At 44.1% G+C, this 14,628-nt stretch overlaps 1 protein-coding gene across 2 annotated transcripts in view; it reads right to left on the reverse strand.

Moving 5' to 3' along the window:
• VAV3 (vav guanine nucleotide exchange factor 3) overlaps nt 1–14,628 on the reverse strand; it is a 207,952-nt gene that overhangs the window by 50,415 nt on the left and 142,909 nt on the right. For both annotated transcript variants that reach the window (XM_044302172.1, XM_044302173.1), the window contains exons 16-18: nt 7,401–7,502; nt 6,030–6,121; nt 3,069–3,091 (exon numbers count right to left, since the gene is read on the reverse strand). In XM_044302172.1, coding sequence (XP_044158107.1) covers nt 3,069–3,091; nt 6,030–6,121; nt 7,401–7,502 — 217 coding nt within the window. The remainder of the gene's footprint in view (nt 1–3,068; nt 3,092–6,029; nt 6,122–7,400; nt 7,503–14,628) is intronic.

Below are 14,628 nucleotides of genomic sequence, written 5' to 3' on the forward strand. Positions count from 1 at the left end.
TCACAGATGTGGAGTCATTCACTTCAATGGGTCCACAAATCCGGAGATGATGAATGGTGCAGAACAGAACCCCACGGAAGCACTATGGAGTGCTTCCGTGGGGTTTCGTCCCGTACTTCCGTTCCGCAAAAAGATAGAACATGTCCTATCTTTTTGCGGAACGGCTGGATCGCGGACCCACTCAAGTGAATGGGTTCACGATCCGCTGTGGCTGCCCCACGGACTGTGCTCGTGCATTGCGGGCCGCAGCACGACCACGGGGCGCACATGCCCGTGTGAAAGAGGCCTTACTGTACTATGACATATGACTGCAGAGTGCACCATGGGCTGCCAGGAGGGGCATGACTACTGTGGCTAGAACCATGTACATTTCCCCCAAATAGCCACCAGGCAGATCTAATTATATTCTTCACCGAGTAACGTGAGCAGTGGTGTGACAGGACCTGATAACAATGGAGGAGGGCCATGTCATGGATTCTACAGTCCTGGTGAACGCTGATGGTGCCTAATAGTGCACACTAAAAGGACATTTTCTTATTTTCTGTCCAAATTACAAAAACAGTACAAAAACAGAATTTAGTCAAACTAGAGAGAGCATGGGAAATCCGCAGAGTATTTTTTTGATGGGATAAGCTTACATTTTTAGCAATAAATCTTCTACATCTGACTTTCAGATCCACTCCTGACTCTGAATGCACCCTAAAGCCTATAGGACTTAAAGGGGTCGTCTCACTTCAGCAAATGGAATTTATAATATAAATTTAATACAGGGCACTTAATAATGTATTGTGATTATCCATATTGCCTCCTTTGCCGACTAGATTCATTTTTCCATCACATTATACACTGCTTGTATCCATTGTTACCACCAGCGTGCAATCCAGCATCAGTGGTCGTGCTTGCACACTATAGGACAAAGCACCAGCGTATGTGCATTCCTGCAGTCCCGGCTACCAGAGAGGTTGATGCCTTTTCCTATAGTGTGCAATCACGACCACCACTGCTGCACTGTAGGATGGTCACAACCCCTGAAAATGAGCAGTGTATAGTATAATGTGATAGAAAAATGAATGAAGCCAGCAAAGGAAGCAATATGGACAATAACAATACATTAGTAGGTGTTTTCTGTTAACTTTCTCTACATGATAAATGCCACTTGCTGAAGTGACAAAACCCCTTTAAGGTGGCCATACACACTGGACTAATGCCGGCCTGACAGACCATCTAATTTGTAAGGGGATATCTCAACTTTCCCACAGATTTTCTGTTGGATTTAACCACGTGAAATCCCTTTGTACTCAGGAGAGATAAACTATGGGTGCCTAGTGGCAGGTTACCCTGTTTGTGTTCAGCACACATGCACACAGCCATGTAAAATAAATGAATACACCAAATCTATGTGTTATATTTTATCAATATCCCGAGTTCCTCTTGCCAGGATCAACCAAGACATACTGTCTGGTAGAGTTGATCCCATTGATTAAAATGATACCTGTCTTGTGAAAATCAGTTGCTGCGTTCCCCGGAAAACACATTTTATTTTCATTTTTTTAATGCAAAAGAGGGCTTCAGTGCACCGAGGGGCGTGGCCAGCACTGGAAAGCTAAGGAGCCGAGGTGCGCCAAGGGGATAGGCCCCGCCCCTCTGAATACAGACGCCTTTATTATCAGGAACGCCACCACTGATTTTCACAAGACAGATATTATCGTAATCAGCAGGATCAACCTCATCAGGCAGTATGCCTAATTTAACAGGGTAGATGGTGCTTACTGGTGCACTTCAAGTTTATGAATTTATTACTATACAGTTTCCATTTGGGCTTTTTTCCTGGTTACCTTGGAGGGGCCTCATTCACATTTCCACATCTGTTTCACATCTCCGGAAAATCCGTCCGTGTGAAGAATCCGTGTTTAGTCCATGTGTCCATTTTCTGCCCTCTGTGTGTCATCCATATTGCATGGACAATGCTCAGCTGGAAATTAAAGAGGGCCTTTCATGTTTTTTTTTTATTATTCTAGATAAATACCTTTATTTGCTGATCCTGCCTCCCTGCCTGTTTTTTTTTTTATATTGCTAATACGCCCCACTGTGCCCCCCTGTAGTTTTCCCGCTCAGTATGTTAATACTGGGCATCGGTACAGGGAGGAGGAGACACCAGGGTTTCTCAATGGGCGTCTCTTTTTCCCTGGCTGTGCCGCGGTCCAATCACAACGGAGAGCGTCACAGCCAGGGGAAAAAAAAAAAAAGCTGAGCAGGAAAACTACAGGGGGGCACAGCAGGGCGTAGGAGCGATATTTTTAAAAAAAAACAGGCAGGGTGGCAAGTAAAGGTATTAATCTAGAATAAAAATAAAAAAAAACATGAAAGATCCTCTTTAATTTCCAGAGCACTGCCTCCCTATTTTCCGTGAAAAACCACTGACGGACAACAGGCGCCATCTAGGTTGTGTCAGGGGTTTTTCATGGACCCACAGATTTTAATGGGAATGTTTGGACCTCATCATGGACCAAAGTAGTGCATGAGCCCATGATTTTTCACAGTCAGTGGAAATCACTTATGTGGGAATAAATACATTAAAAATCAATGGATAAATGTGCTGTCCATGCAGAACTCGGACAGCACATGTCAGTGAAGTGCGAACGAGGCCTGAGTGTAACTTGCTATATAAATTTGGCAGATCTTTATTATTTTAGGATGCATTCATTATTTTTTATTACATATCTGACATACTGCACACAAACTACAAAAAGTAGCACATGGATCACTCCAGCTCTGCTACATTTGTCAATAGCTTTAAAAATGACCAGACATGAATCAGACAAAGATAACATGATGCCTGCAGCGTATCTGTAGTGGGTTAAACCAGCACTTCCGTGAATGTTTTCTATTGAGATACTGTTACCTCTCACTTTTCCTAATCACATACCCTTCTGCAGTTTGACAGCAACATGAAGACATATGTTTCTTCTGAAAACATACTCAGCGCTGCTCTTTTTACGCAGCATATGGCAGGAGAATCTGTTATACAATGAGTGGATTATTGAAATAAGAAAAAAAAACTAACCTACCCAAGCCTTCAAAGTACCGGACTCTGGAAGGAAATTGGAAAACAGCATTACCAGCGGGAAGAACAGGACACAGACTGACTGGACATAGCAGCGGAAATGGAGGTAGACTTCTAATGTAAGCAGTGGGCGGCACTGGGTGCGTCCCTGCCACCCTCTCTGCTGTCAGTCAGTAAATACCACTTGGCATGTTTGGTTTCTAGTCCGTTAGTAGTCCAAAACTAAAACTGGCATGGCACATAATGCAGCCATTGGGATTCTCTATTGGGAGGTTATTAACCTAGCAGCTAGGTAGTCACTTGGCACTTAGAATTTTAGCTTTTTTCTTATGAGACTTACATACTGTATGTAGCAACCTGGGATAAAATTCTATGAGCACAATGTAGGAAGGTCTTTAAAAAAACATGCAATCCTGGTTTAGATATTTTGCATTCACATGATGCTACAGTATATGGCAATGCAAATACGGACTTACACACTAAGCATCCACCTGTACTACACATGCCCTTTGTGAACCTGATCCTAGGGTTTGAAGAATCATTAGCATCCCAAGACTAAGGCCCCTTTCACACGGGCGAGTTTTCCGCGCGGGTGCAATGCATGAGGTGAACGTAATTTCTATGGGGCTGTGCACATGAGCGGTGATTTTCGCGCAGCACTTGTGCGTTGCGTGAAAATCGCAGCAAGCTCTATATTGAGCATTTTTCACGCAACGCAGGCCCCATAGAAGTGAATGGGGCTACTTGAAAATTGCAAGCATCCGCAAGCAAGTGCGGATGCTGTGCGATTTTCACGCATGGTTGCTAGGATGAAAGTCTATTCACTCTATTATTTTTCCTTATACCATGGTTATAAGGGGAAATAATAGCATTCTTTAATACAGAATGCTCAGTAAAAGGTCAGTTGAGGGTTAAAAATAAAATACAAAATTAATCTCCTCCAATTGATCGAGTAGCTGCCGGTCTCCTGTTCTTTCTTCAGGACCTGTCAAAGGACCTGTGGTGACATCACTGTGCTCATCACATGATACATCACATGATCAATCACCATGGTGATGGACCATGTGATGAGCATAGCGACGTCACCACAGGTCCTTTGACAGGTCCTGAAGAAAGACCAGGAGACCGGCAGCTACGCGATCAATTGGAGGAGGTGAGTTAATTTATTTTATTTTTTTTAACCCTCAATTGACCTTTTACTAAGCATTCTGTATTAAAGAATGCTATTTTTTTTTTTTTATAATAAAATTTACAGAATACTCAACCCAAACCCGAACTTCTGTGAAGAAGTCCGGGTTCGGTTCTAGATACCAAACATGCCGATTTTTCTTACACGCGTGCAAAACGCATTAAAATGCTTTGCACTCGCGGGGAAAAAATCGCGGATTTTCCCGCAACACACCCGCATCTTTTCCAGCATCGCCCGTGTGAAACCAGCCTAAGGTCTATTTCACACTTGAGTTGAGTCTTTCCGATTTTGAGATCCGGCAGAGGTTCTTAAAACCAGGCCAAAACGGATCAGTTTTGTCCCTATTCATTGTCAGTGGAGACAAAAGTGATCAGGATGCATTTCATTTTGTTGCATTTTTTGACTGGACACAAAACCGCGCAGGCTGTGGTTTTGTGTCTGGTCTGCGAAACGGAACAACCGGATTCGATATGAAAATCAATGTAAGGCCTCCTGCACACGAACATGTGTTCCCTGTGACAAATTGCAGGCCACAATGCACGAACACCCACCGTGGGGCAGCAGCAGCGGATCGCGGACCCATTCACTTTAATGGGTCCGCGATCCGGCCGTTCCGCAAAAAGATAGGACATGTTCTATCTTTTTGCGGAACGGAAGTACAGGACGAAACCCCACGGAAGCACTCTGTAGTGCTTCCGTAGGGTTCTGTGCTTCCGTTCCGCACCATTCCGCATCTCCAGATTTGCGGACCCATTGAAGTGAATGGGTCCACACTGGTGATGCGAAATGCACACGGAACGGTGCTTGTGTATTGCGGATCCGCAAATGCGGTCCGCAATATGGCCACGGAGAGCACACGTACGTGTGCAATAAGCCTAAGTCAATAGTGACGAATCAGTTTTTTTGTTAGCCAAGGGGTGCCCATTGACTTACAAGGATTTTCATACTTAATCCGGTTTGTTCAGTTTTGATATAATACAACCAGATCCGGCTGAAACAGATGAATCTGGATGTATTAAAAGGAACGGATCTGTTTAATTCTGTTTTTTCAATCCTCTGTCTGATATCAAAATTTAGAAAGCCTAATGCAAGTGTGAAACAGGCCTAAATCATCCAAAATTAGTTAATGTATCACATATCCATATGTAAGATTAAGCTATAATTTATCTCTGCACTGTACATATTTGGTCCATGGTTAGTGTCCAAGCAGTCACAAAGTCGTCAGTCCTTCACTATAGCCCTTATAAGGCTATGTGAACAGAAAAGCTGGGAGTGAAAAACAAAAACGGAAAATCGCAAGGTCCTCTAAGGGTTAAAGTCTATGGGCACTACAAGGTATTCGTCAACCTATGGTGTGAACTAAGGGTTACTTGTAAGGCTGCCTAAAATATATGTGTGAAAACATCTTAATTTAAATTGCACTACTATACCAAAATAATACAGTATGTTCATGAATATAAAAATTACTATTCACTGATGTCTGTACTGTATAGGATTCTCGGCTCTTTAAAGTGCACATTGGTTACACCGCTCCGGCACATTAGTGGTTAAAATCAAACACGATTCCCAACTGTTTCCCTAGGTACTATTATGATAATTAAGGAGGGTCAGAGTCCTCATGAATCTCACATGCTACTCTAATTGTGCATATAAATGGCAGTTTTAAGAGTATATGTGCTCCAATAAAAACACATCACACGCCGAATGAACTTTAACTATGCCTTTCTCTCTTTACAGTCTCATTAAAAGGCTGCAGTCACTGCTGATATTTCCTACCTCCACGTCCGCAGGTATCCACTCTGCCCAGGCACTCCTTGTGAGCCCCTGTCCCACACCTAGAACAAAAATATCCCTGGAAGAAGGTCCCCCTGAAAAAAAGAAATGTATTAATGGGTCTCCACCTTCTTATTAATATTATTTATTTGACACATATTACTTTATAAGTGTACATGTCCAAAATGTAGAATTTAGAGACCATTCACACAACCATATTTGCGGTCCTAATTTTCGGATCAGATGCGGACCTACTCATTTCAAGGGGGCCATATGGATGTGGACAACACTATGTCCAATCCGTGGCCCCACAAAAAGATAGAGTATGTCCTATTCTTGTCCTTTTTGTGGACAAGGATAGGACACTTCTACAGAAATTAAAAAATAAATGGCACCATGCACTCGGCCGGGATCCGTGTTTCTTTAGCGGATTTTTTTGCGTTTTCATTTTTCTTCCCTATCTTCCTTGAGCCATAACTTTTTAATTTTTCCATTCACATATCCATATGATTGCTGTTTTTTTGTGGGATAAGTTGTACTTTCTAATGCCACTAGTTAATATGGCATACAATATACTGGTAAGTGGAAAAAAATTCCAAATGGGGTGGAATTGGAAAAAAAAATGCAATTCCTCCACACCATAGGAACGCCTCTGTGTTAGAATATACTGTCGGATATGAGTTTTCACAATGTAACTCAAATCCGATGGTATATTCTAACATAGAGGCGTTCCCATGGTGATGGGGACGCTTCAAGTTAAAATATACCATCGGATTTGAGAAAACTCCGATCCGATGGTATAATAGGGACTTCTGACTTTACATTGAAAGTCAATGGGGGACGGATCCGTTTGCAATTGCACCATATTGTGTCAACGTCAAACGGATCCGTCCCCATTGACTTGCATTGTAAGTCAGGACGGATCCGTTTGGCTCCGCACGGCCAGGCGGACACCAAAACGACTTTTTCCTTCATGTCCGTGGATCCTCCAAAAATCAAGGAAGACCCACGGAAGGAAAAACGGACACGGATCACGGAACCCGTTTTTGCGGACCGCAAAAAAAAAAAGCGGTCGTGTGCATGAGGCCTAACTGATGGAAAAAGAGAAAATCCAAAGGCTGCTACTAAAGCATCTCAGCTATGTATGGAAAAAAGGACTTCATATTATTAATAATAAACCTTGAAAAAATGATTTTAGCTCAAAATGAGTATAATGCACTAATAAAAAATATTGCCCCAAAGGTGTAGCCTCTAATCTGTTAAATCTAGGACAACATATGTCAGTAAACAGAACCCCTCATACCCCCAGCAGCCTATTATATACAATTAGATGGCAAGTAATATCCATCAGGCCTGAAGTATCAGATAAATTACCTGAGCAGCATCTGACAAACTTTGCAGGATGTAACTCGTTCAAATGTATGCATCTTAAATTCATGATTACTGGAGGTGGCATATTCTGGGTGAATGTTGGACCTAAATGAAAATACAGCGACATATTAGAAATTGAGTCTCAGAAAACCATGTCCTTAGCAACTCACAGCAACACTTCAAATCACACATGCACTTTTTGACAAAATGCAGGTGTGTATACAAAAAGAGATCCATAAGACTGCACAATTTCAGGCCAATTATCGGGGGAAACAAACACTCGCTCCCGATAACTGATCCATATAACTGAGCAGCCGATCAGCCGATAAACGAGCAAACGCTCATTGATTGGCTGATGGGCCGATAATCGGCAGCATGTCTCCCTGTTAAATCAAGGATGTGCTGCCGATTGTCTGCAGAAGAAAATGATGGAGAAACGACTGCAGTAGAAATCGTTCCTCTCTCATTTACCCTGCTTTCACACCTAAGCGTTTCTCAAACGCACGTTTCTATGCGCGTTTTTGTCGCGCGTTTTTATGCGCGTTTTTTGTAATAGTGAACGCGCGTTTGACGCGCGTTTGGGTGATTGACAGCAGTGTTGTCCAAAGAGTATATGGCCCAAACGCGCGTCAAACGCCCCAAAAAAAGCTCCTGACCTTGTTTATGCGTCGGGCGTTTTACAGCGCGTTCAAACGCGCTGTAAAACGCGAAAATGTGAACCAGCCCCATAGGGAAGCATTGGTTTTCATGTGTTGCGCGTTTTACAGCGCGTAGGAACGCGCTGTAAAACGCTCAAGTGTGAACTTAGGGTAAAAGTTTGCATTGGCCTGTGCAATCAGGCCGGGGTAAACGAGCCAGCGGCGCTTGCACTGCCCAAAGATTAGGCAGTTTAATAACACCCTAATGCTGGGTTCACACCTGAGTGTTTTACAGCGCGTTCAAACGCGCTGTAAAACGCTCAACACATGAAAACCAATGCTTCCCTATGGCCCTGGTTCACACTTGAGCGTTTTACAGCGCGCTTGAACGCGCTGTAAAACGCCCTACTCTCCAAAAAGTTCTTGAGCTTCTTTGGGGCGTTTTGTCGCGCGTTCCCGTACATAGACTTTCGGGAACGTGCGACAATGGGCGTTCGCTTGTCTCTGTATGCACGATTGTAAACGACGGTACAATCGCGCATACAGAGCGCTCCTTTCAGAACGCTCAGGTGTGAACCCAGGGTAAGGGCTCATGCACACGACTGTTGTTTCACAGTCCATTTTTCACGGATCCGTTGTTCCGCATCTGAGTTTTTTTTTCTCTGATTTAAGTCCTCCTCCATTCTGTTATTCCACAAAACATATCCATATGGTTTCCGTATTTGATCCGTTTTTTGCGGATCGGAAACTAAAACAGTAACTTATTAATCATCAAACACATGAGCAATATGGGCTGGGCATAGCATTTCTACAGTATGGATCCGCATTTTTATTCTTTTTTATTCATAAAAATTCAGGAGGAAAAGATTCCCCCAGAAGATGTACATTATGGTGAATGCAACAAAAGTCATATGTCCGATTAAAAAAGACAATTAAGGGGTTTTCCAGGAGTAGAGTATTGATACCTATTGTTAGGATACAGTAGGTCATCAATATCTGGTCAGAGGAGGTTTGACACCTGATACTGCCACCAATCCCTTCAAGCTGCTGATCGGCGAGGTTGCTGAGAACACCTCAATATTGTTCTCCCGGAAAATCCTTTTAACATGCGTATTTGTTCCAGAAATTTCTGTGACTATCCCATTTATCTGAATGGGATTTGTAGAAGTCTGATCAGATGCAGCAGAAGCAGCTCCGGTTAGATGCATTCTTCAGACAACAAACCAGCCACTTATACTCCATTTAAAACTGCACCAAAACTGCACGTGTGATTCCAGCCTTTATAATAACATGAATGAGTTAATTAATTATTCACTGCCATTTATCAATAGTTTAATTTTCTTCAGACTGGATGGGAAGCACGTGCAGCATTTTTCCTCTGCTGTGTATACGCTGATCAGTCATAAAATCAAAACAGTGAATGACACCGATTATCAAGTGGCACCTATCCATTGGGATATACAGTGCTAGGCCTAGTTCACACGAACGTTTTTTTTTTTGCGAGTGTACGGGCCGTTTTTTGGTGTTCCGTATACAATCCGCATACGGAACCATTCAATGGTTCCGCAAAAAAACGGAATGTACTCCGTATGCATTCCGTTTCCGTATTTCCGTTGAAAGATAGAACATGTCCTATATTTGGCCGCAAGTCACGTTCCGTGGCTCCATTCAAGTCAATGGGTCCGCAAAAAAAACACACATAAGGAAATGCATCCGTATGTCTTCCGTATCCGTTCCGTTTTTTCTGAACATTCTATTGAAAATGTTATGCCCAGCCCAATTTTTTCTATGTAATTACTGTATACTGTACATGGAATACGGAAAAACGGAACGGAAAAACGGAAGGGAAACGGAAACACAACGGAACTCAAAAACGTAACAATGGATTCGTGAAAAACGGACCGCAAAAAACTATAAAACTATAAAAGCCATACGTTCGTGTGAACTAGGCCTTAGGCTATGTTCACACCTCCAGTAGCCTGATCCGTCGGAGAACAGCCTGGAGGAGTTCAGGGTATTGGACCAGATACTGCCGTTCAATCCTGGACCCCATAGACTCTAATGGGATCCAGCCGCTTTCTGACATGAGTAGCCGGATAAAAACCGTTGCATACAATGTTTTTTTCCTGCTAAAGCCCAACACTCATGCCGGAAAGTGTTCAATCAGTGAAGAAAGCCAGTATCAGGCAATGCCGGATCTGGTGAACTCCAGCAAGCTGTTCTCTGCCGGACCAGCCGGCTGGATCACGTTCACAGAGATGTGATCGTAGCCTTTGGTAGCAAGTGAAACATCACTTATTGAAGTTCATGTGCTGGAAGCAGGAAAAATGGCCAGTCATAAGGATCTGAGCGACTCTGACAAGGGCCACATTGTGAGCTAGACTATCTCCAAAATGGCCGATCTTGTAGGGTGGTTAGTATCTACCAAAAGTGGTTCAAGGAAGCACAACTGATGTACTGATGAAAGGGTCCTGGGCACCCAAGGCTTAGTGGCACATCTAGGGAGTGAAGTCTAGCCTCTCCGGTCCAGTCTCACACAGAAGACACAGTACCTCAGCCGGCTACTTATGGGGCTGCTGCCTAACCTCATAGTACACAATAGGTGGTTTCAATCTTACGGCTGATCGGTGTATGTGAACCGGTCCCAACAATGAAATGTAAGATACGCGCCAAGCATCATGCTTGGATCGTTCGTCTACCTGCAGTTCTGCAAACGAATACAGGGTGGGGCTGCCTGTATCTTCCCATAAGACGATTCCATCAACAATAATTTCGGGTTTAGACAGAATTATACACCAACATGGAAATGTCATCTCCTGCCTTCTAAAGATGAAAGATACTGAGATAAGGAAGAGGCAGGAAGGTAACCGGAGGGGAGGACGTGCAGACAGATAGCTTCTTCATGCTTTCACTACAATGGCTTCTGCTATCTCTACACAAGGTACAGATACTGCTAACATGTTTTTGCACTCACTGACTGTCGCCAATGATAGACTGAGCAGATAAGGAGAGGAAGCTGCAAATGTAATGAAGGAGAAACACAATGTAAGACAAGTATCGGACGGAAGATTAGCGCAGCGGCTGATCTGTATCTCTTCCTATAAGCACAGGCCTTTGCCAGCGTATGGCTGGATAGGAATAGAAACGTCTATCACTGGCCCCATCATGCAACTTGGATCTAAACCCGCACTACAGAGCACCGCTGGTCAAGGGGTTTTCCAGGAATTTTGTGACCGATTCTCATGATAGGTAATCAATTCTTGATCAACGGGGGTCCATCTACCAGCATGTCTACCAATCAGCCGTGGCCTCTTCATAGCATACCAAGCGCTAGCATTGTACTCTGTATAGTGACCGTGCTTGGTGCTGTAACCAAGTCCCATTCATCTGAAAGGGGCAGAGCTGCACCACGGCTATGTGACCGATGGATGTGACATCACAGGCGGAGGGAAGAGGTTGCAGTGCTCGCAATTTTTACCTCCCAGAAAATTCTTTTAAAAGGGTTTTTGTCCTGACACCCCCAGTGATCAGCTGTTTGAAAAGGCACTGGCATTCATAGTAGCGCCAAGGCCTTCTCTCTGCTCACCGAGCGCAGTGCCATCCATTAGACAGCGGTTGTGCCTGGTAACGCGCTCAGCCCCATTCACTTCAATAGGGCTGAGCTGCCCCTAGGCCATGTGACCGATAAACGCAACGTCACATGGCGAAAGCAAAGCTGCAAGAAGGCCACAGTGCTACTGCAAGTGCCGCTGACTTCTTAAACAGCTGATCGGTGGGGGTCCTGTGAGTCACAACCCCACTGATAGAAGATAGATCATCAGTAGAAAAGTCTTGGAAAACCCCTTTAAGGGTCCCATTCACAGCGTCCGTAGAATGGGTCCGGAACATTGCGGAACGAATCCAGACCCATTCATTCTCTGTGGGGCCGGAAAAGATGAGGACAGCACACAGTGTGCTGTCCGCATCCGCATTTCGGGATCGCGGCCCCGATCTTCCGGTCCGCGGTTCACGAAAAAAATAGAACATGTTCTATTATTGTCCACAATTGTGGACAAGCATAGGCAGTTCTATGGGGGTGCCGGCCGGGTGTATTGCGGATCCGCAATACACTACGGACGTGTGAATGGACCCTAATTCACAGAAACATAGAAGGTTGACATCAGAAAAAGACCACATGGTCGATCTAGTATGCCCTTACATTTTTTCCTTTTTATTTTTATATGTTTATATATACGAGTGTTTAAATTCACTTACTGTAGATTTGCCAACCACATCTGGAGGTTTGTTCCAAGCTTCAACCACTCTTATAGTAAAATAATATTTATTGATACTGCTCCTGGTCTTACCCCCAGCTAATTTCAGATTGTGCCCCCTTGTTCATGTGTTTAAGGGCTCATGCACACGACCGTTTGTATTTTGCGGTCCGCAAAAAATACAGATGACATCCGTGTGCATTCCGCATTTTGCGGAACGGAACAGTTGGCCCTTCATAGAACAGTACTATCCTTGTCCGTAATGCGGACAATAATAGGACATGTTCTATTTTTTTTGTGGAACGGAAATACGGACATACAGAAACGGAATGCACACGGGGTAACTTCCATTTTTTGCGGACCCATTGAAGTGAATAGTTCCGTATACGTTCTGCAAAAAAAAAATGAACGGACACGGAAAGAAAATACGTTTGTGTGCATGAGCCCTAACTTCTTATTAAGAACACTTCCCTCTTGAACCTTATTTAACCCCTTACATACCAGGGCCATGTTCATTTTTGCCTCCCCGCATTTCAATAGCCATAACTTTTTTCAGTTTTCCGTCCACATAGAAATATAAGGTCGTATTTTTGGCAAGATAAGTTGCATTTTTTAATGGCACCGTTTAATTTACCATGTCTAGGATAGAAAAATGGGGAAAAAATATTTTTGGGGTGTGGGGATTCGCTCTGGTAGTTAGGACTAGCGGATGCAGTATAGAGGCAAAGTACATAGTTCTTGAATCCAACAGCGGTGTTTATTCACACATTGCTGTATAACAAAACGCAGATAAGCTGTGTCAAAAAACGCAGGTGCTTGGTGTTTGTTCACACACAAGGAAAGTCCATAAACAATAAAAAAGTCACCTTTTCTCCTGGGTGTTAATTCACACCCTGTTAGCAGTTCAGCCTCATCAAGTCCACAGGCGGTCTGTTTCACCTTTACGCTGGGTTCACACCTGAGCGTTTTACAGCGCGTTCCTACGCGCTGTAAAACGCACAACAGGTAAGAACCAATGATTCCCTATGGGAAGGGTTCACACCTGGGCGTTTTACAGCGCGTACGATCGCGCTGTAAAACGCCCGACGCTCAAACAAGTACAGGAGCTTTTTTTGGCGCGTTTGACGCGCGTTTGGGCCATAGACTCTTTGGACAACACTGCTGTCAATCACCCAAACGCGCGTCAAACGCGCGTTCACTATTAAAAAAAACGCGCATAAAACGCGCGACAAAAACGCGCATAGAAACGCGCGTTTGAGAAACGCCTAGGTGTGAACCCAGCGTTAGAGGGGACTGAGTCCTCCAAATCGGCTCCAACCTCAAATCCAGGCACAGCCCTCAGGTCACAGCACACAGACTCCTGAGCTCCACTGTCAGAGGGAGGTAAATCCACCACACCTGGCAGTGCTGGCTGGTTATTATGCCTGGCAAAACCCAGCCTGGAACATGGGGAGTAGTCACCCTCCTAGCACTTTGACTACTCCCAGTAAGAGCCGTCCCGGATACACTATGACAGCCATGCTAATTCTCAAGGTGTCAATTAGCAATAGCTGCTGCTGACACATATAATACTGGCTCTTACTTCACTGAAGCCAGGAACCTCGGTGACACATACCTTCCATTTTCTTTTTTTTAAAACTGAATGTACTCCGTATCCGTATGCATTCCATTCCGTATATCTGTTCCGCTAAAAGATAGAACTTGTCTTATTATTGCCTGCAAATAACGTTCCATCGCTACATTCAAGTCGGATCCGTGAAAAACGAACCGCAAAATACGTAGGACTATTTTGTGCGTGTCATCCGCAGCATGAATGACAGCCAAGCCCCGCACTGGACAGCAGAGACACGAAGCATTAACATGATTAATAATGCTCCGTGCCTCTCTGTGATCTTTTTGCTACAAAATCACAGTGACAACTTTATCTCAATGTGATTTTGTAGCAAAAAGATTACAGAGAGGCACGGAGCATTATTAATCATGTTAATGCTTCGTGTCTCTGCTGTCCAGTGCGGGGCTTGGCTGTCATTCATGCTGCGGATGACACGCAACGGCATCCGCTCGTGTGAAACAGACCATACGGTCCTGTGAAAGAGGGTGAGTATTCCGCGCGGATCCTGACCCATTCATTTCTATGGGGCTGTGCACATGAGCGGTGATTTTCACGCATCACTTGTGCGTTGCATGAAAATCGCAGCATGCTCTATATTCTGCGTTTTTCACGTAACGCAGGCCCCATAGAAGTGAATGGGGTTGCGTGAAAATCGCAAGCATCCGCAAGCAAGTGCGGATGCGGTGCGATTTTCACGCACAGTTGCTAGGAGATGATCGGGATGGAGA

The sequence above is a fragment of the Bufo gargarizans genome, chromosome 7 (assembly GCF_014858855.1).
Source record: "Bufo gargarizans isolate SCDJY-AF-19 chromosome 7, ASM1485885v1, whole genome shotgun sequence".
NCBI lineage: Eukaryota > Metazoa > Chordata > Amphibia > Anura > Bufonidae > Bufo > Bufo gargarizans.